The sequence below is a fragment of the Lissotriton vulgaris genome, chromosome 5 (genome assembly GCF_964263255.1).
Source record: "Lissotriton vulgaris chromosome 5, aLisVul1.2, whole genome shotgun sequence".
Classification (NCBI taxonomy): Eukaryota; Metazoa; Chordata; class Amphibia; order Caudata; family Salamandridae; genus Lissotriton; species Lissotriton vulgaris.
In genome coordinates, this window is record NC_141693.1 from 1,342,303,308 (window position 1) to 1,342,328,656 (window position 25,349).

The following is a 25,349-nucleotide window of genomic DNA, read 5'->3' on the forward strand; positions in this document are numbered from 1 at the left end:
AATCGTACCCCTTGGAATAAGGACTAAGCGCGACCGACAAGCCGAGCATGCCCAAGACTAGCTCCCCTGAGGGAGAGAGTGGAGAAAAGAGAAAGAAACAAATAGGGAACCTGGAACAATCCCCAGGATCCAGGGCAGGGAGCCAGCACGCCTATCCCTTTGTGTTCAAAAAGCACACAGAAATGCCGGAAAAATCAGGAAATGACCTCCAGAGGTAAACCAAAAGAACGCCCTTAGAGAACAGACAGGCATCCGAAAGGTAGAAACGGAATCGCCGGCTGTGAACCGGAGCGGAACAAAAGTCCAGCCACAAAGAGGGCGCCTCAACCTCCCGATCAAAGACAAACCATTCACCGCGACACAGGCAGTAATACTGACTATCACACTTCAAGTAGAAGAAGAAGTCAGTAACATGCAGACATAAAAAGTATGACATAGGGACATATGTATACAGGATGAATCCAGAGATCATCCAGAGAATGTGGTGAAACTCGTCGTGAAGCCAGGAGAAGAACACCTGGGCCGTATGCAACAAGGACCAAAGAAATCTGAACCCAGGTCAGGGCCACTCCGACGGACGCCAGGGACACAACACAAAAACGGAACAGAGGACCGCTCTGGTAAAAAGTGCACCAATCACAGGCCCCAAGCCTGTCTCAAAACCGGGAAAGAAGGCCACAGCAAAAGTGCGCATACAAGACACTTGCTCAAGGAACCCAATGGGTCCCCTAGGATAACACATAAACACAGTACTGAGCATAAGTGGTGACAGAAAGAACCAATCTGGAGCTGACCGGGGCGCCCCCACGGACATGTGCCCACGTCCAAGACCGCCAATGGCGCTTAGGTCATAAGGAAGGCAAAAGGAGGAGCCAAAGCAAGGCGGTGGGACGTAAAACCCCCTCCGGGGCGAGTCGGGAACGGCAGAGCCCCAACAATACGCCAAATCAACTGTGTCCACAGACGCCTGTGAGTGCCATGGAACAACCGTAGGCAGCAATACAGAAGCAGCAGGAGAGGGCCACATCAGTCCGTGGGACCCAACCAAGAGTATGTACCACCACAGCAGGAAGCATGGAACAGGGAGAGGTGCAGCAGAACCCATGGGAAAATCCCCAGAGGGGCTGAAAATAGCAAGAGAGCGCCACAGGAGCCTCCGAACCTTCCTTGCAAGGAACAGCAGCTACACAATAGCAGATGAATACCCCACATCGGGTACGTCACATCCCTATAAAAACCCAGGACACCTCTGGAGACAAGCTCATAGAAAGAGGTCAAAAGAAACACATAAACAGCAGGCCCAGCAGCAGTAAAGTAAGGTAAAAAACATCTGGCTGAATAGGCATACAGTCTTTCTGGGACAAATTTCTTGGCCCCAGAGACATACACAGAAAAAAATCACACGAAAACACAGATCCACCATAGGGGACTAAAACCCCGGAAGTCAATGAAATCCTGAAACAAGACATTGGACTGCCGATTCAGCATGGTCGTCGAGCAAATGGGCCCCATCAAAGGGCAAATCTCTGAGTCGCTCCTGAATATTTTCAGGGAAACTGCCATCGCGTAGCCAAGTATGGCGACGCAGGGCAACTGAGCCGGCCATAGCTCGACCCACGGAGTCAGTGGTGTCCATGGCTGAACGGATGGCAAACTGCGCCATGTCACGGCCATCCCCAACAAACTAGAGCAGGTCAGCACGAGGGCCCTCCAGCAAAGAGGGAAGGAGGAGCTAAACGGAGTCCCGAAGGGCAGAAGTAGCCCGAGCAAACACAGAGATCTTATTTAGGGATCAAAAGCCAGAGCTGGTGGATGCAAAAACATTACGGCCACACGACTCCAACCACCTAGACTCCCGAGTAGGAGGAAGCAATGGTGGAGGAAAGGAAGGAAGCGCAGCCTGGGCTACCAGTCCGTGAACCCTAAGATGAAGGGACAAACAAGCAGGGACATCTAGAGCCGGTCGGTGGCGGTGTGCCACAGCACGAGCCACGGGGTCACCAGACGAGGGTCTGGCCCAAGTCCCCAGAAGGACATCATGTAATGGCCTACCAAAGGGCAAAATAGGCTAGGCTCCACATCCACCGAGCCCTGGTGAAGAAGACCCAACAAAGGATCTGAAGGCAGGGAGACAGAAAGCAGCTGCATTTGTAAGACATGTGCAGCCCTACTAACTGCCCTCGCAAAGTCAACACTGGCCTCCGTGGCCATCGGAGGAGGAGACAGCAAGTCCTCCGTTGGGGAGGGTTGCAGGCGAATCCGTCCTCCACACGACAGAGGTCCTGCAGCGAAATGAGCCGGCCTGTGCCCCATGTGAATTTGCTCCGTGGCGCATGAGAACATCTGTGTGGGTGGAGAGCCCACAGGGGTCACGTCCTCCAACAGAGGGACAGCCGGGGACTGAACCGGTGTCAACTGACGTCGAGGCAGTGGCGGATCGGCGCTGATGGCTTCCGTAGAGGGCTCAACCACCCGGTGTCAGGCTGGCGTCGATTCGACCTCCACCGAAGGCCTGAGCCTGCGGGGGGGAACAAAGTTGACTCGGAGTCCAACTCCGCGCTGCAGCCACATCCAGCGCCAACGCAGGAAGCCCTGCAGGACTGTGCAAAGACGCGTCAGGAGGGCTAGACGTCACCATGGGATACCCATCCGGCCCGTGTCCCGATGTCGCAGCGACTCCAGGACCGAAGTCGAGGCACACGGTCGGTGATGTGCAAACCCCCGACCTGAGTCCCTACCCCCGGTGTGGGGCCCGAAGGTGCGCCATGGAGAGGGGGTGACCCAAAGATGGCATGCAGAGCCCTGGAATAAGCTTCCATCTGAGTTCGAGTTGTCCCAGCACCAGAAAACGGTGGATAGGCGGGGGTCGACTCCTGAGGGCTCGCGTCCGGTGAAGACCGGGAGTGGCGGGCGCCAGCGTCAAGCTTGTGCGAGGTCAACAACCTAAGTGATTTCTTCCGGTGCTTACCTGAGGCAGGCTAAAGACGTCCACTGGAACGACTTCGGGATCTGTCCTGAGCAGAGACCTCTGCATGGGAAAAAAGAACTGCGCATTTTGGAGCCCTCCACTGGGGATGGAAGCCGGCGCCGCGAGAACTTCGACCGGGACACCTGGACAGACACCAGTTTCATCCACTGTTCCCACAGGGACTTCGGCTTCAGATGCCAGCAGGTTGTCGCATTCAGCGGAGTCGTGGTGCTCACCCAAGCACCACATCTCGCGTGGATCCGTCGCCGACATCTGCAGCGAACAGGACGCACACGATTCGCTTACGGCACACTGTTCCAGACGCAAACGGTGTCGCGAAGGCCTGAAAAGAGGCAAGAGGAACAGCTTAACTCCCGATCCGCGTTGGGACACGGAAAATAAGAAAACTGACATCAGCATGCCAAGGGGGTCTTATATGGCTCCATTGATGTCACTTCTGTGGACGACGTCAGGACTGAGCCAGACGACGCCACCTCCTGGCGGGCAGAGGTAGTGCTGGGGATAAACTTTTCCAGATCGAGTCTGACGCCTGGGGATATGCTTAGTTAAGGAATTTGCGGCTAGATGTCTCTATCAGATATAATTTTACCATGAGACTCCCACCTCGACGGCGGGGATGATTCAAGCATGTGAATCCATGAAAGATCCAATATTGGATAAACTCGGGTTAGGCTGGAATAAGTTGTGGGATCTGCTCCAAAGTCAACTGATATTTCGAGAACGAGATCGAGAGCCATAGTGTTATACCTGCGTCTTCAGAGGTGAACGCGAGAGGAGGCCTGGTCTTGCTTCTATTTTTAATGCTTCATTCAGCAATTTAAATCTCAACAAAGACTGGGCAATGGAATGGCTTCATAAACTCCTGGAGCAAAAGCAGGACAAACTTTTTACTTGAATTTCAACTTTGACCAGTCTCTGCGCAGGGTTCTTCTTGTTTTTAGCGATGTAGAGTTTGGCCTCATGGTCCCGAATAGCCTTCAGGTTCATCAACACGCAATCACTACAGGATATGAGTTGTGACACAGCCTCAGGCACCGCAGGCAAGCCTGATGGGAATTTGTTACAGACATTTGTTAGCAACTGTCCTGTCATTTGTGAAGGTAATGTTGCTTGAATCTGAATTTACCATGAACAATTAAATACAAGAGGCATTCGGCAAAGCAGGATCAGTTGGTTTAATCAAACACAGTGGCCTGGGGAGCAGGCAACAGAGTCGGGGTCTGAAGACTGTCTAGTTTTGGTCGTCATTTTATGCATTACATGAAGCATAATAAACGAATCTTTACATTCCTTTGAAGACAGAAACATTTGCCTAGTCAAAGGGTGTAAATCTGGTTGCTTGAAAAGAAGAAAAGGAGGTTCCTGACCTTGAGCGAACAGAATCTGCGGCCAGTGGGTACATGTCCAGATGTCCAGCATGGGGAGCGTGTGATCACTGCGTGTATCATGTATGATGTGTTCTGATTGGCTGAGTGTTCCTAACAGTGTGGCATCTAACTTTATAGTGATTTGCACCTGGGGAATATTCAAAAAGTGAGGAATCTGCAGCTGGAACTCTCTATCAGAAGTGCTTCACATTGATTTAATGTATTTACTTGATGACCAAGCTTAGCTGTGAAACTCGATCCATCCAATAGAGCTTTAATATCCCCGAATGTGCACAGAAAAAAGCACTAGCATCATTAAGTCATTCACCAAGATTTTGCACACACCTAGTAGATTCCCCATGTGAGTAGCTGGGCATTCTCTCACCCACATGTTAAAGAAGCTCAAGAAGAATAAGTCTTCCTTTCTCTATACTGTGACCTGTTTGTTCTCTTGAGGGACATGGAATACTCTGGGACTTTCTATGGCTTGTTTCCTAAATGTACACCTTGGGAACCTGTCTTCATTCAGTATAGGGTGCGTATGTCCTGGCTCCTGCTGAGCACGCACTACACTCTCCTCTGTGTGACTCTTACCCATATATATATATATATATATATATATATATATATATATATATATATATATATATATCCACTTGGAATCCAGCTCTCCTGGGTCAGATGATTCCGGCGAGCTTGGGGAGATGACAGCACACTGATTTCTCTTCTGTAATTCTGAGCACCAACTCTCAGGCTCTCTGCCTGCATAGAGGAGGCACTGCTAGGTTGCATTCACCAGAGTCAGCTGAGCTTATGACAAATGTAGCCCTCCGGTGATAGGAGGACCCGGAGAGATCACAATTATGTGTGTCTAATACGGGAATTTTGGGCTGCCAGTCAACAGTCATGGTTCCAACAACAAAATGCGGTCTGGGGGTCAGGGCTTTACCAGAGGTCACTGTGGCCCCAGCCATCAATAAGCTTGGCAAGCCACACCCCCTTTGATTCTGATGCTTAGTAGAGTCATGAGTTCCATTCTCACATCCAACTGTGATTCCAGTAACCATTATTCTTACTACTCATGTTTTTGTCTGCATTGCACTGCTCTGTACACTATCCTTTGTATTTGTGAAATAAATATGGGCATTTACTTCTCTCGACTTTTTTATATTTTGTTAGTGGTCAATATAAGAAAATGATCATTGAAAATATTACTTTTCACAAATCTGGATTCTGCAACTAAATATACTAAAGAGAACATAAATTTGGCTTACCTCTGCACAAAGCCTTGCTTCAGCCATACTTTTCTCCTCTATTAAATTTTTATAGTTTACATCTGTTTCCTTACACTGTACTCTAGAATTTTCCAGCTCTGTTTTGAGCTTATTCACCTGTAATAAACCAAAACAACAAGTTACTTACCTTCATTATTGCTCTTTCTGGTGATACGCTATGTAAATTCAGATTTCTCACCTGTAGAATTATCTCCATGGGACAGACTGGATCATAAAACTGGTAGGTGATGTAGGCCAGCCCTGGTAGGTGATGTAGGCCAGCTCTGTGTTAGCTTGGTTCCAGCTTGTTAGTTTTGTGGCAGAACCTCCCATAAGAGCAACTCCTAAGAGGTGACACCAGTTTATTTCTTGACTTTTTGTCCCATCATATGCAGAGCACAAAACAATCTGGTACTAATAAGCAGATTTCTGATTTGAAATCTTTTTAGATGTTAAAAAGAGGGCAATGCACTGGAATGCCCATCAGCGAGAGTGTCACTAAACGTAAGTAGCATGTTATTCTAGTGGGTACTTTTAAACTCAGATTCCTTTTGAGCAATCGATGTAAAAGCTCACAACTCTTTTTTGGGCTTATCTGATGGAGTCCCTCCTCCTCTTTCAAGGGGTGAGGCACAAAGTTGTGAGGGTGATGGATTACACTACAAGACTAGAAGTAATGAAATTTGGCAAAACTGCCTTCCTAGTCGTCAACTCAAACTTCTCTGGGAAAAGATGCTGTAAAGGAAGTTGCACTGAGAGGGCCTGAAGCTCACTCAGGTGGCGGGCTGTAGTCACAATGTCGAAGAAAACAGTTTTCAGAGTAACCAGACACATACGCAGCTGTGCATCAACTTATAGGAAGTTAATATAAAGAAACAATGGTCCTGGACCAATTATTCAAGAAAGAGTTAGATTAACAGAATTATCTGTTAATCTAACTCTTCCTTGAATAACCGATACCCAGGTCCAAGGAGCATGTGGGAATACCCCATTGTTTATAATGGTCAACTTAAAGGAAGAGCACATACGGAAAGTAAGCACTAAATTGAGATCCCTATCATGTGGCATAACAAAGGGTTTTGGGGATTAAATATGTCACAAAAGGTGCTTTAATTAAACATGGTTGGTCTAGCAAAGGCAAAACAAGAATAGAGGATGGCAAATGGCCTTTAATGGTGTCCACTGCAAGTCTGTGATACGCAAAGACTAAACAATAAAATGTCTAGCCTGCAACAGGTCCTTGTTGCAGGCTCCACACCAGGCACAAACTTACCCAGTGTCCTGTATTAACAGATTTTGACAAGGGCTGCCACATAGCAAGAATAACGTTCACTACCTCGGGATGAAGACCGAACACAGTCAACTGCCATTGCTCTATCTCCCTACATGAGGAGTAGATTGCATGGGACTGGGTGCAGAACCATGCCCTGCTGCTATGACAGAAAATCCTCCTGAAAGGGTAGCCTGATCAGAGGACAGATGTTCATGCCCAGAAGTTCCCGGTACCACCCTCTACTGGCCCAGTCTGGAACCACTAGGACTAGGATCTGGTTATTCCTGAAATTCTTCTGAACTCTGGGAAGGAAAGGTAGCAGCAGTAAGGCATACAGAGGTCCCGTGCTCCACTATATCCGGAATGCATCTCCTAGCACGAGCCTACTTTGGAACTCCAGCATGGAAACATTTTGACACTGTGCATTCTCGAATGGCACAAATATTTATACAGTGTTCTCCCCATTATTGGAAGATTCCCTGCGCTACCTCTGGATGTAGTTACCATTTATGATCCGCTGGTTGCTATTGGCTGAGTTTGTCTGCTTCGTGTTCAAAGCTATCACCAGGTTGTTAACAACCAGCAACAGTCCCTGAGGGTTCAGCCAACTCCAAAGGCGAAGACCTTCTTGGCATAGGACCCAGAACCTCACTCCGAACCTGCTCACCACATGACTGTGATGTTGTCCATGAGAACTTGCACCAGCCTCCCCCTAAAGGACCGCAAGAATGCGTTCAGCACAGGAAGTTGGCCAGCAACTAGAGCAGACTGATGAGGAGTCTGATTTCCGCCAGACACCGGAATCTGCTGATCTTCACCTCTCCCAAATGACCCCAGCCCAGTAGTGACATATCTGTAACTATCCTCAACTCTTGGTGGGGATGGGAGAGGGGTCTGAAGCTGGAGATGCTGCCACCACTGAAAGTAATTTCCAGTGTCTGACGACACCTGGATGGAATCAAACAGGTTCCCTTGGTACTGAGCCCCCTGAAGACTTCAGATCCCACAGCAGCGTTTGTCCCACTTGGCATAGTTGACAAGCAGGGTGCTGGAGGCCAATAGGCCATTACCTCACAGGTGCACTCCCACTGAGATCCAGGACCAATGCTGAAACATTGGGATCAAAGCCCAAATGTCCTGGATTCGCTGTAATAGAGGCGGGATATAGGTAGGGTTTACTCTTGTTGTAGTTTTTGTTCTTTATATATTAGATTTGATATGTATAAAGGACTAAAACACATTGCAATGTACAGTGCACCATGGGGTGAGTGGTGCTGATGTTGGTTAGGATGGACACAGCTATCACAGAAGTATGATGGTTATCCATGTAAAATGTATGTGCGACATGTCTAAAATGTGATATGATGCCACGTGGCTAATAAAAACATAAGTTATAAAAAAAATGAAGCCTCTGCAAAGGAGTCCGGTGTGACTTCAGCACAGTGATCATGAATCTAAGAGATGTAAGAAGGATTGCCATTGTCTTAAGGTAGTCTACAACTTAATGTGGCAACCCTCCTACAAAAGTCAGACATAGAGGTAGGGGAGAACCACTATCCCTGATCTCCAAATATGTGCTGCAACCACTGCCATCACTTTTGCGAACACCTGAGGGGCACTGGTAAAGCTGAAGGGGAGAATAGTAAATTGGAAATGCTCCTGGTCTACCATGGGCCACAGGTAACATCAGTGATACTGCAAGATGGGTATATGAAAATATGCATCCTGCAGATTCAGGGTTACCATCTAGTCACCCAGATCCAGGACAACCAGAACCAGGGCCCATGTGAGCATCTTGAATTTATCCTTCCACAGGAAGGCATTCAGGGGGCAAAAATCCCAAACAGAACACTTAGAAACGTTCATAAGAAGTAAAAGGAGTGCTTCAAAAAATGAAATAGTGGGAAAAACATAGATTCCCAACTGCTGAAGTCAAAACACTCTCTATGGCCTCTTTGGACATGAGGACCTGCACTTCCTGCAGTAAAACATGAGCACGGGGTGCATCAGGACCAATTGTGGAATTAACTCCTTGGTAGATTGCGTGTCACGCTGACACCCTCATGACTTCTCTGGTGCTAGAGGGAGGTGAGATGGAGAAGAGTCCTGTTTGGCATTCTTGTGCTACCTCTTTTACTTCAATTTGGGCTAACTAGAAAACTTCAACCACCATATGGACTTGTCGCAGGAACAAAATCCAGAGCTTGAGCGACTCCATACCCTCAACTTTGAATGGGATTGGGCCTTGAACATTATCTTCCAGTGTTTAGTGATGTACAGCTTTGCTTCTCAACTCTGGGTTCATGAGGGCGCATTCCTCACACAACTTGAAGTCGTGTCCTGAACCCAAACACAAAAGTTATACTTTGTGGGGGTCTGGCATAGACATTTATTTGTGAAAGTCCTTGCATGGGTTAAATCTTGCAGTCTTGGAAGGGGGCATAGTTCTATTGCACGCTGATTTGAATTTTTTAAAGAATGTATGCTTAGAGCAAATGTTGTCTAATGAAGAGGAAAAGGAAGATGATAGGTACAATTTGGAAAGCACAGAAAATAAAGATATGATGTCACAGCTGAGGAGAGGTACTTATATGCCATCTACCAGCATCTGGAAAATTGCTTCAAAGGTTAATTGGATCGAGTCTGGCACCTGGGGATAACTATACAGGTGAAGAATCTGTGGTTAAATTCCTAAGCATACGGTTCATAAATATAAAAAATATATATATATTTTTTCTGGATTCTCCTTGCCCCCAACTCGTCGGCAGTAGTCACAGCACAGCAGCAGTACGTTTTTCAAACTTCTTTATTATTCACACACAATGTGCAGGATGGAGCTCATCAAAAACGGACGGCCTACGCGTTTCGGCTACTCTAGCCTTCCACTGGACCATAGAGTCTCAGGGATCTAGACCTTATCTTATAGTGCAAAGTGAAAGTACCCTTTTCCATGTCTATTAAAAATCTAGACCAGCAACCTTGCTCGTTACACATGGCTTCATCTGAGCGCCATTTTTGCTCTACATTCCTGAGAAGTACACATGTTATAAACAAAACGTCTGGGCTTATGTACAGATACATACATATATCTACATATTTACACACATTGCATACAATATCAGAACAGACCTTGTGTTCCTCATATCTTCTTAGTGGAGTCCAACATTGTTCTTAACCATGATGAGGATTTACCCAAATTTTTAACCAGATATTTCATATAGTTTTCATTTATGTCTTCATCATGTGTTTGTGATTGTGAGGGTTGAATCGTGTCTCTTCATCATCTCTGATCACTGCCACGGTCCTTCCTGCTGCCACCAGGCATCAGAAGATCATTCCTATTCTATTGAGCCACCATGTTTTTTGCGGTGATAATGACTTCTACGGGGTAGCCTCTTTCCCGGAAGCGTTGTGCCATCCTCTCAATCTCCTCTCTCATGTCGTTCTCTTCTGAGCAATTTCTCTTTGCCCGTAGCATTTGTCCATACGGGATGCTCCATTTTAAGTTAGCTGGGTGTCCGCTATTAGCATGGAGTATGCTGTTACATGAAGTTGCTTTTCTGTGAATTTTGGAGCACAGCTTGTTATCGCTCACATACATTTCAACATCCAAGAAGATGAGGTTGGTTGAGCTAATTGTGGAGGTGAAATGGAGATTATATTCATTTTCCTCCAATGAGTCAATAAATATGTGTAATGTTTCCTTGTCTCCCTCCCAAATGATGAACAAGTCGTCAATGAAACGACACCAGAGTCTGATTTTTGATTCATGCTCCTTCTCTTTGTTCACTACTGCTTTTTCCCATGCTCCCATCAGGAGGTTCGCATATGTGGGCGCAAATGATAATCCCATTGCGGTCCCCTGTTTCTGGAGATACAGTTGTCCTAGAAACAGGAATGCGTTATGCGTCAGGCAGTAGTTTAACATATCCAAAAGCATTACAGAATGTTTTAAATGACTTATGGACCTCATTTCCAGAGTTTTTTTGACAACTTCAACACCGTCTTCATGGCGTATTGAGGTGTACAAGGAGGCAACATCAATGGTCGCCATTTGATAGTTAGTTTTCCATTCAATCACTGAGATTTTATTCAAGAAGTCCATTGTATCCCTCAGGTAGTAAGGTAGGGCAGTTACATAGGTCATTAAAAAGATGTCTATAAATCTTGAGGTTGTTTCCAACAATGATCCTATGGAGCTGACAATAGGTCTTCCTGATGGTTTGCTGAGGCACTTATGTACTTTTGGTAGAAAGTATATCGTAGCAGTAATGGGGTTGTCAGTTTTTAGGTATAGATATTCATTGAAGTCTATAAGGCCTCTCTCCTTCCAAACTAACAACAGAGAGTGATATTCATTCATCCAGTTCTCAAGCGGATTCACCTCTAGTCGTTCGTAGTGTTCCTCTTTGTCCAATTGCCTATTTGCTTCATCTATGTAGTCTGTCACGTCTTGCACAACCAGATTTCCCCCTTTATCTGATGCTTTTATTATTAGGTTTTTTTTTCAAACAACATTGGTCCCAAGCATCGGATAATTTCAAAACAAAATAAAATATAGACAGAGTCAATCTATATTTAGAGAGACATGTCCAGCCGGACAGTGGTCTTTCCGAGATTTTACTCAAAATTCATGTATTTAAATCACACAGAGTGCTTGGGACCAATGTTGTTTGAAAAAAGTATGCTCCCCGAGGTCCCTGCTGACTAAATTGGGGCCCCTTGTTGTTGTTAAATTTATTATTAGGGTGGGGTCATTCCTCAGTTCAGACATTGCTCTGTATTCTTCTGCTGTTAGATTCTGAGTGTTATCCCTTTCATTCTTGTGGTTAAAAGATTTGCCTGCAATCCTTGTTATCTCTTCTATCATGACCTCATGAAAAAGGTCCACTTTGTTTCCTGGGGGAAGCTGTGGGCAAAATCTTGACTTCCTCTTTAAACCACTCTCACCTCTTACATTAGTGGGGGTTCCTGATTCTTGGCAGAATTCAATGTCCTTTTGGATTGTGCTTGTGAGGTCCTTTTGACTCAAGGAGACTGTATCCTTTATTGTTGCTAGTGTGACAATCACTGGTAAATCCTTGTGTCGAATGGACGATGTAGTTACCTTTGGTTCCACGAGGTCTGATTTTTTCTAGGGCTTTTCTGCAAAGAATTTTTTCAACTTCACCTTTCTGCAGAATTTATATAAGTAAATGCGTGTGTTGGGAACGTCCATGTTTTTATTTGGGCAGTAGGAAAGTCCTCTATTTAAAAGTTTCAATTGCGTATCAGACAGCTCTTTACTTGAGAGGTTGATCACTATGTTATCTGATACTGTTTGTTTTTTTGCAGCTACTTCTGCTTTCCTCTGTCTCTTTTTGCTTTGGCTTCTCTTGCCGCCCCATCTTGTTGTGGCTTTGGTAGGGGTTTCTTTTGGAGTGATTGCTGCTCCCTTCCCCACGTATTGGTTCTTCCTCTTCCCCTTTGCCGCCTGACCATTTGGGCCAACTGCATCTCCCCACGAAAATCCAGGGGTGTTGTATTGATTTCTTCATCATTTGAGCTTATTTCTGAGCTGTCCACCACCTCTGTCTCCCCGGGTCCATTCTTCATGTCTATTGCTACAGGACTCCTCAAGGTGTCGTATTTCCGGGCGAATGTATATATTCGACCATTCTTATAGTCAAATCTATCCCTGGTGAATTTGTTGGCCTTGCGTTTCTCTACCTCCAGTTCATGTTTTGCTACCTTCTTTTCCATGTTTTCAATGGTCTCCTTGTTCTCCTCAGATTAGAGAATATCTGCGAGTTCTAGTTCTAAAGCTTCGATGATCGCTGTTATTTTCTCTAATTTTCTTTCCGCGTGGATAAAGAGAGTTCTCATTAATTTAAAAGAGCATTCATTGGTGTCAGTTTGCCACAGTTTTATTAGATCTGCATCCAAGTCATTTAGAGTGGGCATGATTAATATCTGCAGTCCCCTTGGGATTCTCTTCTACTCAATGTACTTTTCCAGAGTTGTTTTCTCCCACCATTTATTTACTTCTAATATTTTCTGTTGTTGCAGTTCTCGCACTATTGTTTTGACTGTCCTGTCCTTTTCTTTTTCCACCATATTGCCCCTTTAATTCATACCTTCAGCAGGGAGATTATCATCATTTAATAGCTCGCTCGCCCTCATCTGGCGACTTCTTGATTGTCTGCCATGATCTTAGAGCTTGGTTGTGATCTTTGTTCTGATTGATGTAGCCTTTCCTGGCTAGCTGCCGGCCGCTTGGCCCAAAGGCGTCACGGAACCCGACGGAGGAGTGAGCGACCTCATGGCCAGGAGGAAGGCCTTGATCTCCTCCGGCGTCGCTTGCTGCCCAAGGACCGGCGGGTTTGGAGAAGCCTGTGACGCCTGCGGCTCCAGCGGAGCCGCGTGGGCGCTGTTGCCCGAACCCCCAGCCGCATCGCGCGAGCGTCGGTGGGAGTCAGAAGAGCGATGGTGCCTCTGCGACTTCTTGTGCCTCTTACGTGAGGACTTCGACCCGAAGACCGATGACGACTCCCGGAACTGTGGTGACTCCGGCCCTGCGACCGGTCCCTCAACCTCCTTTTCCGACCGGGACCTCGAGCGGCACGGTTCGGACTGTTGAAGCTCGAGTCGCTTACGGGACAGCTCCCGTCTAGCTTTAGACGACAGGGCCCGGTAGTCGGAGCAGGACTTGTCATTGTGGTCCGGGCCTAGACAGTGCAGGCACTGGCAATGGGGGTCGGTTGTAGTCGGACCAGGGCTTGAACCCGGGCATCCCTACCGGCACCGTCGGAGTCGAGAGACTTCGAAAGTAGATCAAAAGGATCGTAAAAAGTTAGTCAAAAATTGACAAGGGTACAAGTTTTTCCGGATCTGCACTTGCTGGCGCGTAAAAAAGAACTGACGTCAGCGCGCGGAGGCGGCGTCTAAGTACTCCGACGATGTCATCACGGCGCCGCCGACGGACGCGGAGCCGACGACGACGACGACGCCTACCGACGCGCAAGGGTACTGCTACGCAAAAAGAATTCCGGATCCAGTCTGACGCCTGGGGATATTCTAGGGAAGGAATCTATCACTAACGTGTCTCTTTCAGATATAGCAATAACATGTCAATAGAATACCACTGAATTGAAATTAATTAATTAAGCACCTCTAAAACAGAGGCTTACCTTATTGGAAAAGATTACGTGCGTAAGACTGCTTGTCCTACCGCCGCTTCCGCATCCGTAGTGAAATCCAAGCAGTAATGCAGCGTAAATGTATGTACACTTTTGCATGTTGCAGTGCGGCAAATTTTATCCAATGGCGCTCCCACAAAGAGCGCCGCTGAGGATGATATGCTCTTGTAGAATGAGCCTTAGGATTGAAAGTAAGTGGCCTGCCTGCTTAAGAATGGCAGAAATGAATACCAGCTGCAATTGTTGTTTTAGTCACTGCAGTACCTGGCTTTCGTGAACCATAGGAGACAAACAATTGATCAGATTTTCGGATGCTTTTAGTATGTGATAAATAAAACTTAAGGCTTCTTTTTATATCCAATGTATGAAGAACTTTTTTAGCTGGGGAACTAGGATTTGGAAAGAATGTTCTCAGAATAACTGGCTCATCAAGGTGGAAACAGAAGGTACCTTTGGAATAAATAATGGATTTGTTCTAATCAGTACATAGTCATTTTTAAAACGAAGGTAAGGTTCTAAATTCATGAAAGCTTGTATTTTGCTGACTCTCCTGGCTGAAGTAAGAGCCCAAACTGATGCAACTGTCCAGGAAATATACTGGAGCTCAGCTCTGTTACCAGGCTCATAGGGAGTTTCATACGTTGTGCAAAAACCAAATTAAGTCTACATTCTGGAGGAGGAGCTCTAATAGGAAAAGTCCTTTCATGAAATGTTTTACCAGTCATCATGAACAAAGAGATAAACCTCCAGAGGACCATCTATAAGTAGAGACAGCGGCAAGATGTACCTTAATAGAAGTGAACGTAAGGCCTGATTTAGCCAGGGAGAGAAGATAAGGCAATATATTATCTGGAGAAGACTCAAACAGGTGGATATTGCTCTGAAGACACCATGAACATAATTGTTTCCATTTGAAACGTTAAGGGCTCCATTACGATGTCGGGCGGATCGCCACCGCCATGGTGGCGGTGGCGATCTGCCCGACAGAAATGCCCACCCGCCACCCTTTTCCCCCCTGCCACATTACAATGGCCGGGGGGACCGCTGTGGAGGGAAACACCGCCCGCCACTTTTCCGCCCTGGTCGCCTTGCGGCCGGGGCGGAAAAGGAATAATATGCTGGCGGTGTCTAATAGACACCGCCAGACATATTATGATGCGTGGTGTTCAGTGCCTTTCCGCGGCGGCGATGCCGCCACAGAAAGGCATGCAGTCTTCCCTCTGGGGGCCCCCTGCGGGCCCCCTGGGTGAAGTACAGGTGGGGGGTGCACGTGGGGGGTACCTGTGTTACCCCCCTTCATTGTAATTTGCAAAGCGGCAGGCACTGAGCGGTGCCTGTCGCTTTGCAGATGACAATGTTAAATTCAATTTTCAGCATTGTGGCGGGCGGTGCAGAGAGCACCGCCCGCCACAATGCTGAAAATACAGGATGTGCCCGCCACTGTGGCGGGCACATCCTAACGGCACCCCCGGGACCCCCGCCCTTATGGCGGGCGGTCCCGATTTACGATGGGATGACGGGCGGGCAAAGTCCGCCCGTCATCCTAATGGGCCCCTAAGTCTTAATAGCAAAAAATGCCCTTGCTTTAGAAAGAATGTCTCTACAGACTTGTGGTAGGTCTAGGTCCTAAAATTAATTGAATTCAGTAACCACACATGCAGCTGTAGTGACACTGGATGTGGATGGAGAATCTGACTCTTGCTCATAGTTAACAGCGTCTGTGAACAAATGTTGGCATTGGCAACGCAGAGAAATGAGGATTAGACGGATGGCTCCCTTGTCATTTTCTTCAGAAACCTTGGTATTAATGGGTCAGGGGAAAAGGCGTAAGGGAAGATCCCCCACCACCTTATTAGAAAAGCGTTTTCCCATTATCCTCTTTCTGGTTACCAGCTGGCAAAGAATTGGCATTTCCAGTTAATTTAGGAGGCAAAGAGATCCATGTTGGGCTTGCACCATATCTGTAAAATGAAATTAAGAACCGTCTGACCTGGCTCCCATTTGTGGCAAGAATTGGAAGTCCTGCTTAGAGGATCTGCCAGACTGTTGTTCACCCCTGGAAGATGTTCCAAATTTATTAGAAATGTAGTGTGAGAGAATCCATTTACAGATTTCCTGTGCTTCCAGTGATAGGATATGGGAGAGTGTGGCTCCTTGTTTGTGAGGTAATGTATGCATGTAGTATTGTCTGTTCTTATAAGGACTGAAGTACCCCGTATTCTTGGAAGGAATGTATGTAAGGCTAGGAAAATGGCTCATAGCCCCAGGGAATTGATGTGCATCCTTGAAAGCGCCCTGGAAAACTTGACCCTTATACGGAGGTCTTGAAGGTGTGCCCATCAGCCTTCTAGAGAAGTGCCCGTAGTGAGGATGAAATCCAGTATCAGAGAACAGAAAGTTAGCCCAGTCGAGAGATTTCTGGAGGACTGCCACCAGAGGAGCACTTTTTTCATGACTGGAGTTATCTGCACTAGGTAGTGGAACAATCTGGTTACTTGGAGCCATTGACTGTCCAGCTCCTCCTGTAATGGTCTCATTCTGAGACAAGCAAAAGGTACTATTAGAACTGCTGAGGACATCATGCTGAGCAGAGATTTTATCAGTCACACAGAAGAAAACTTTTTTCCTATTAGCTATATCGTTAGAGAAATAAGGCGTGCTTGCCTTTCTTCAAAAAAAGAATGCCTTGTCTTGGACAGTGTCTAGGATTGCTCCAAGAAAAAAACGTTTTTTAGACAGTTGCAGAACTGATTTTTGATAATTGAGAGTTAGCCCCAACGAACAGAACATTTGTAAGCAGAGTAAAGTTGCTTTTGAGGCCTGTTGAAAAGAAGGTGCTTTCACTAGCCAGTCGTTGATGTAAGGAAACAGTTGCAACCTTGAAGCCTAAGTTGAGCAGCAACTGGAGCCAGACACTTAGTGAACACTTTTGGGGCTGAACGAAGACGAAAAGGAAGAACTTTGAACTGAAAGTGAGCGCCTGCCACAGGGAAACTGAACATTTTTTGATGTTTGGGATAAATAGGGAATTGGAAATATGCATCTTGCAAATCTAGAGTTGTCATAAAATCCGCATGATTGAGAAGTTGAAGTATCTCTCTGCAGGGTGACCATGCGGAAAGACTTTTTCTGCAGATGTTTGTTTAGTTTTTTGAGATCCAGAATTGGCATCCATTCTCCCGACTTCTTCATTAGAAAGTAGTGGGAATAAAAACTTTTTTCCATCTGAGAACAAGGAACTTTTTCTATAGCCCTTTTCTGGAGGATTACCATAGCTTCCTTTCTGAGCATTTTGAGATGAGGTGGAAGCCTCTTTAGAGGTGGATGCCGCGGTAGGACTTTTACGGATTCGAGAGTATGACTATACTTTGCGATGTCCAGGAGTCATTTGTCAGTTGTACTTTTGTTCCACTGATCGTAATGTGTTTGCCAAATTGAGGTTAGTGTTTAGCAGAGTCAGAGCAGGTGAGGGGAAGTTGTCACTGCTTTCCAGCATTGTCTCTGGCCTGAGTAGGTTGCTTTCTTCTGGGTTGCTGTCTAGAGTATGGGGCAAAGGGTGGGGCTTGATGGGACTGATGCATCTGTATTGAGATGATTGTGGTTGGTACTTCTGATAGCTCCCTCGAAAGGAACATGACCTTCTGCCACAGGTTGCTCGAAACTGTGTTTTCCTATTCTGCAGCATGCCTAATCCTTTAGCCGTATCAGTATCCTTTTTAATCTCTTGTAAGGCGTCAGCGATATGTTTCCCAAATAGCGCATCTCCATCAAACGGCATGTCTAAAATTTTACTTTGTACCCCTGTATGGAAGGTAGTAGACTTGAGCCATCCATGGCGACAGAGAACTGCTGCTCCAGCTAGTTGCTTAAAAGTCAGAGAAGCCATATTCATAGATATATCAAAAATCTAAGAGGCTGACATCTCACCTTCCAGCAAAATCTTTCTTGCCTCCTGTTTCTTATCATCAGGCAAACAATTTGAGATATATTGCCACATCAGACCACATTTGGCGGTCAAATCTTCCTAGGATTCCTAGGGAATTTGTGGAATGCACTTAAGCACCAGCAATGGTGGTGAACCTCTTACCAATGTTGTCTAAATGTATTCCATCCTTATCAGGCGGAACAGTAATGGGTACGGAAGGATACTGCGATTTTCTTTGCGCAGCCTCAGTAATAACAGAATCTGGCCTAGGTTGTCCCACTAAACAAGCAGGTGCATCTTTTATATTTTTTATCTGTCCTGGGAAGGATAGCCGGCACGAAATATAGGATTTTCATGATTTTTATTACTTCCTCCCAAATATGGTCTATAATGCGAATTGCACGTTCAGATTTCCTATTCTGATCCTTGAAATCATATAAAAAACAGTCAGACTGTTTAACAGGCATTGGCAGGTGAAAACGATTTGCTGCTCTTTCCATTAATGCTTGAAACCCCCCAATATCTTCAACTGGACAGTCAATCGCTTGAGGAACTGGCAGAGAAGGCATAGGGATTATATAACCTTCCCACTCGTCTACAATAGTAGGGGTTTTAGGAATTTCACCTTCTTCAGCATCATCATCGTCATCCTATGGCATCTGGTCTTGTCGCTCAGGTGCAGAATCGTGCGACAAAGTAGGGGGATCAGAGACTGTTGCAGAGTCCAAAAAAGGTGGAGGAGTCCTTTATGTTTCCATAGTTCCTGCTGCTGTGGGGAAATGTGTATGATAATTGTGCAAAAAGAGTTGAGCATGTACTCCTCCTTAAGGGATATTTGATTTACTTTAGTCAAGAAAGAGTCCCAGTTGGTTTGTCAATTTTGAAATATTTATTATTTTTTATAACAACCTTTTCGGCTTCATTCTCATTTTTCCAGAGTGTTATAAAAATACTTTGTTCGTGATGCAGCAGCTGACGTGTTTCTCCCTAGGTGGTCAATAGGACCAGGGTTTTCTCAAGGCTGCAATAGATATTATTTAACATTATTAGTCAATGTAACTTGAGGAACCAGATCAAGACACCACCAAGTGCTAAGTGAGGGAAATTAAAAAATAGAATATATAAAATCTTTAAAGGTGCCAATTCTGAATAGACCGAGAAAAGTAACCAAAGTAAGTGTGAAGAGGTTGAGGATCTATGTGGGAGAGTGGATAACCTAAGTTTCAGTGCTGGTAAAGGAAGTGATAAAACAAGGAAAAATATGACGCTTATAAGTTTCTGCATGCAGTTTCTCCAGTTGATAGTACATGTGATATATTATTCTAACTATCATTTGATTTAGTTATTATGGTACCAATGTGTTACTTCTCCGAAATAGAATATGAGGTTGTAAGTGAAAGCAATGTCATTATAGAGTCAGGCTGTGCCAATAGTTTATAGGAAAAAGGAACAATTGATGGACAGAATGCAGAACAATGTCATACATTCACCCCAGTACAGAGATCTGGGCCTAAATCAATCGTTATTTTGCTCACCATGCGATTCCAGTTTGGATCCAGCCATATGCAAATCATTCTTGACCCTGCGCCCAATGGGAACAGTCCAGGCCAAACTGCCAGGCCAGGCCCTCCATGGACTGGAAACAAGCAGCCTAAGGACCGGTTTTGGACTTTCAGCCCCCATCAGCCAGGATAGCTTGACTCCAGTGGCATGAAGAGCAACGGAACCTACGTCTGGGCATACCCGTCACACTCAGGGTGACAAATGCAAAAAGAATAATTAATGAACAGAATGCAGAACAATGTCATACATTCACCCCAGGACAGAGATCTGGGCCTAAATCCATCTTTGTTTTCTTAACATGCCATTCCAGTTTAGACCCAGCCATATGCAAATCAGTCTTGACGCTGCGCCCAAGGGGAACAGTCCAGCCCGAACTGTCAGGCCAGGTCCTCCCTGGAATGGAAATAAGCATCCTAGGACCCGTTTCGGGCTTTCAGCCATCATCAGCCAGGATAGCTTGACTCCAGTGCCATCTTTTGTTTGCATATCATTTTTCGCCCTAAGTGGGATGGGTATGCTCAGACGTGGGTCTCTTGCTTACTTTGCCACTGGATTCAAACTAGCCTGGCTGATGAAGGGTAATACCCAGAAACCGGTCTCAGGATGCTTGTTTCCGGTCCAGGGAGGTCCAGGCTCAGCAGTTCCGGCTGGACTGTTCCCATGAGGCACAGGGTCTAGACTGATTTGCATATAGCTGGGTCCAAACTGAGGTGGCGTAGTGAGCAGACGTGTAATGGATTTAACCCAGATCTTTTGACTGGGGGTGAATTCATGATTTATTCAGCATTCCTTCCATCTTTTGTTTGTGTATCACTTTTTGCCCTAAGTGGGATGGGTTTGCCCAGATGTGGATCCCTTGCTCACTTTGCCACTGGATTCAAGCTAGCCTAGCTGATGAAGGGTAATACCCAGAACCTTTCCCAGGATGCGTGTTTCCGGTACATGGAGGACCTGGCTTGGCAGTTCGGGACGGACTGTTCCCAAAAGGCACAGGGTCAAGGCTGATTTACATGTAGATGGGTCCAAACTGGGGTGGCGTAGTGAGCAGAAGAACAATGGATTTAACTCAGATCTTTTGACTGGGGTGAATGTATGATTTATTCAGCATTCCGTTCATCATTTGTTTCCGTAGCACTTTTCACCCTAAGCGGGATGTGTATGCCCAGACTTAGGCCCATTGCTCACTGTGCCCCTGTATTCAAGGTAGCCTGGCTGATGAAGGGTAATACCCAGAAACCGGTCCCAGTATTCTTGTTTCCGGTCCAGGAAGGACCTGGCTTGGCAGTTCGAGCTGGACTGTCCCCATGAGGCACAGAGTCAAGACTGATTTGCATATAGCTGGGTCCAAACTGGGGTGGTGTAATGAGCAGACAAACAAAATCTTTTGACTGGGGTGAATGTATGATTTATTCAGCATTCCGTCCATCATTTGTTTGCATATCACTTTTTGCCCTGAGTGAGAAGGGTATGTCCTGATGTTGGTCCCTTGCTCGCTTTACCACTGGATTCAAGCTAGCCTAGCTGATGAAGGGTAATACCCAGAAACCTGTCCTAGGATGCTTGTTTCTAGTCCAGGGAGGACCTGGTTTGGCAGTTCGGGCTAGACTGTTCCCATGAGGCACTTTGCATATAGCTGGGTCCAAACTAAGGTGGCCTAGTGAGCAGAAGAACAATTAATTTAATCCAGATCTTTTGACTGGGGGTGAATGTATGATTTATTCAGCCTTCCGTTCATCATTTGTTTGCATACCATTAGTTTATAGGAAAGCATTATATAAGAAATTGTACAGATATTTCACAACATAGTAGTTCCTCCCTTTGGTAGCAGATACCTTTTATTGATGATTTAGCAGACAAAAGTTGGTTCATTTAGCCAACATTAAGCAATAAGTCATTTATCGAACAATAAAAGTAGATACAAATATCTAAAATTGGGGAGATATAAAAAGGAAAAACAAAAAAAAAGGCATTCAGTATGTATATATCCTCCACGGAACATCAGATCCGTAATAAGTCCAAGTCTAGGTATTCCTCACTTTTGTAGGTTAAATCAAACGTTAACAACAAAAGCTAGGCTGTTATTGGCAGGAGAAAATGTACGCAAAGCAAAGAGTGGTATGCAGCTCTGTAGTGACCGTCTAATTCAATGTGTGTACACATATTCTTGTAGACTAAGTGTGCTAGTTTTCATACAAATCAGAGATCCTACGTCAACTACAAGATGACTCATGTTACCAAATACTGAGGTCTGATCCCACCAAAACCATCGCACTTGAAATCTTAGAAGTAACCCAGACTGGTCTTGATCTAGGCTTTCTGTCCGAAAATGAATTCTTGTTTCTGAACAACAAAAATCCTCGCCTGGCCACACTATACACCCTACCCAAGATCCATAAAAATATGGCAAACCCTCCTGGATGTCCAATTGTCTCCGGATGAGGCTCCATTCTTGAACCACTGGGGAAATATATAGACTTTTTCCTCAAACCTTTGGCCGAGTCCACTCCATCGTACCTACGAGACACAATGCACACTATTAACATTGTTGAAAGTTTATCCTATGATTCGTTGATCCAAAGACTAGCTACATGTGATGTAGTCTCCCTATACATCTGCATCCCACAACAAGAAGCACTTACAGTGATTGCTAGATGTCTCCAGAAACGTCCTGCTCCTGTACAAGTCCCATCAGAATTCATTGTGGCTTTGCTTAAAATAGCAATGACTAGGAATTTTTTCCTATTTGATACAAATTTCTACCTCCAGACATCCGGGGTAGCCATGGGGGCTCCCTTCGCTCCGGATGTAGCCATACTTTATATGGCAGCCTTTGAGGATGATTCAGTCCTCAACCAGTTGAACCCATTCAGAGACCACATTGGTCTCTGGATGAGGTACATTGATGACATTCTGCTAATCTGGAATGACAACCAGGACGATCTAAGTTGCTTCTTTACTTGGCTGAACCAACAATCTCAATATGTTAAGTTTACGATCCAGTCTCACAGTTAAACCATTGATTTCCTGGATGTCACCATTTATCATCAATCTGGGTCACTCTGGACTAAACTATATCGCAAACCAGCTGAAAGAAACTCTTTATTGGCTTATAACAGTCACCATCCGCGAGCCCTCCGCGACTATCTGCCCTTTGGGCAATTTTTGAGAATACGTAGAAACTGTTCCAGTAAAGACCATTATTTTTCAGAATCAGAGGATCTTTCCAGTCGGCTGTTACACCGTGGCTACCCAAGACGTCTGATAAAGAAAGCACGTAAACGTGCGTGGTTCTACCCTCGGGAAGAACTACTGTCACCCCAAGACAGAACCAACCAGCAGGAAAATCGTATTGTCTGTGTTACCACCTTCAATACAAAAAGTAACAGGATTAAACGGATTATCAACCAGCATTGGCATTTGGTATCTGAAGATATCCAACAACCTGAGACGCCACTACATGCGTTCAAGAAAGCCAAGAGCATTAAGGACTATGTGGTATGCTCTTTCTTATCCACAGCCAACCAACCCACCATCAATTCCTTGTGGAACTTACCACCAGTCATTGGCCATTTTAAATGTGGCCACTGTAAAGCATGTGATTCTGCAATTCAGACTAAGGAATTCCAACATCACCATCTCACAGTCAAGCTCAAGACCCTTAGCAATTGCAATTCGAATAACATTATCTATGCCATCGTTTGCCCATATCAAAAAATCTACATCGACCAAACTCAACAAAAAGTAAAAGCACGGATTTTACAGCATATGAGTAGGATCCGTTGTGATGTCCCGGGTGCACCACTGGTGGACCACTTCAAGCTGAATTCTCATCCCCCTGACAGTCTGCGATGGGTTGTCATCGAAAAGGCAACGCTTGGACCACGAGGTGGAAATATCTCTGACATTCTCAACACCCGTGAACTCAAATGGATCTACTTCTTTGACTCAATTGATACTGGCCTCAATGAACATGACAAACCTCTATTACATCATGCCTAATGTTTCAAACCTTTATCCTTTGCACATATGATTGCTAATATTCTGATCCACGGGGGCTGGTCCTATTCTAACTATCACCATTCTCCCAATCAAATCTATGTGTATCTTAATATATATATTGAGCGTTAGCAGAATGGCCTTACCCTCATGGCTGAGAGGTACGCCATAATTGAGTATTTAATGACATGTTGTCTTTTACTAAATGCTTATGTTTTATTTGGATGCGCAATGTGCCTTACCCTCATGTCAGAAAGGTACGCCATGCTCACACCTTTTGGCTATGTGATATTATATTGTTCCCCTGATCCCTTGACTCCAATGTATAACAATATTCAACCATGCCCTTAGCATTGTTATTCTCGGACCATTCAATTGCATTGTGTAATTTTTAAAATTTTTTGATTTACTACATGTAAATTATATTGATCGACTCCCTCTATTTGTACTTTGATGTTGGCACATCATTTCCCCACTGCGCTGCCTTTCCAGTGTCTTTAATACCTCTGCTACAACTAATGCGACTATGACAGTTTATTAACACGTAGTCTGTTGTCGGGCTTCATGGTTCGCCCGGACACCACGTGACAACGTTACCATGGTTATTTCATTAACCAGGAAACTGAGCTCGCGTCGTCTACCCCTGTACAGAGCTCTCCGATTCAATCGGCCATAGTGAGTATTATTCCCTTCCTGGTCCGTCATGATCCATTAATCCTTTACGCACCACTCTTTAATCACGCTCCCATTTTTGACCCACCAGACGAACTGCGGATTCACCTCCCACAATGCTTTAAAACTTGCCCAGCACCGCACGAGTGCTCTTCGTATTTATCGGTAAGCCCCATTCTTGTGGTTGACACGGGCATTACCGTACTGCACATTAACTGCCCTCCTTTGTATAGGTTTTTAATCAGTGCACGTTCATTATTTTCAGGTGCTGCCTGACTATTGATGACGCCATAATCATTGACCACATTGAGGACTTTTACCCGGTGGTATGTTTCCTCTCTTTTTTAATTACTGTGATGTGACTGCACCTTAGAATAGCTTGTAATGCGTTATTCACTATGTTTCACACACTTCCTTTAGGACATACGCGACCGAACTTCAGCTTATGTCCAACGTTTAATCAATCTCAGGTAATTCAATTACAACACGTCCTACGTGTTATTTGCCTTGACCCAGTGTTGCCGCCACCAAACGTGCCAGTTCTCTGATCCGTACACTCGGGTCCCTCTCCCAATACTTGTGATACCTTGCACTACTGTCCCTTATTGTATTGACGTGGTTTATACTACGGTACTTTCAATTTGTAATTTGCATTGCTCTATATTCCCATGTCCAGAGACATATACAACTTTAACAATCCTACTATTACCTTTAACTAGTGTGTTCATTATTGCCTAACTACCTATGTGATAACTTAGGAGGCTGGAATTGTACCCCTCTAATTCTAGTTCATTATACTCACTTTCATTAGGTTACCTGCCCCAATCCCTTGGTCCTGATGAAGACCCTGCAGCAAGGATACTAACATTCCCTGCACTGATAAGAGGGTCGAAACGTCGACTGTTGTTCTTCCTGTGGCAACTTCACACCAACATTGTGTAGATTAATTGTACTTTGTGGAGTATGCCTCTCTAAGTGATGGTCGCCATTATTATTATGGCCGTTTTTGCTATATAAATTACAGCCAAATTTGTTTCCAAATGTTTGATTTTACTGTCACATAATCCTATCACTCCCTTATCCTCACTTTTATCACTTCCTTCCTCCCTTCC

The 25,349-nt window shown here is 45.3% G+C and overlaps 1 protein-coding gene across 1 annotated transcript in view; it reads right to left on the reverse strand.

Moving 5' to 3' along the window:
- SYCP1 (synaptonemal complex protein 1) overlaps window positions 1–25,349 on the reverse strand; it is a 5,090,281-nt gene that overhangs the window by 2,275,462 nt on the left and 2,789,470 nt on the right. The window contains exon 27 of the mRNA XM_086919665.1: window positions 5,631–5,747. Within this exon, the coding sequence (XP_086775791.1) occupies window positions 5,631–5,747 (117 nt within the window). The remainder of the gene's footprint in view (window positions 1–5,630; window positions 5,748–25,349) is intronic.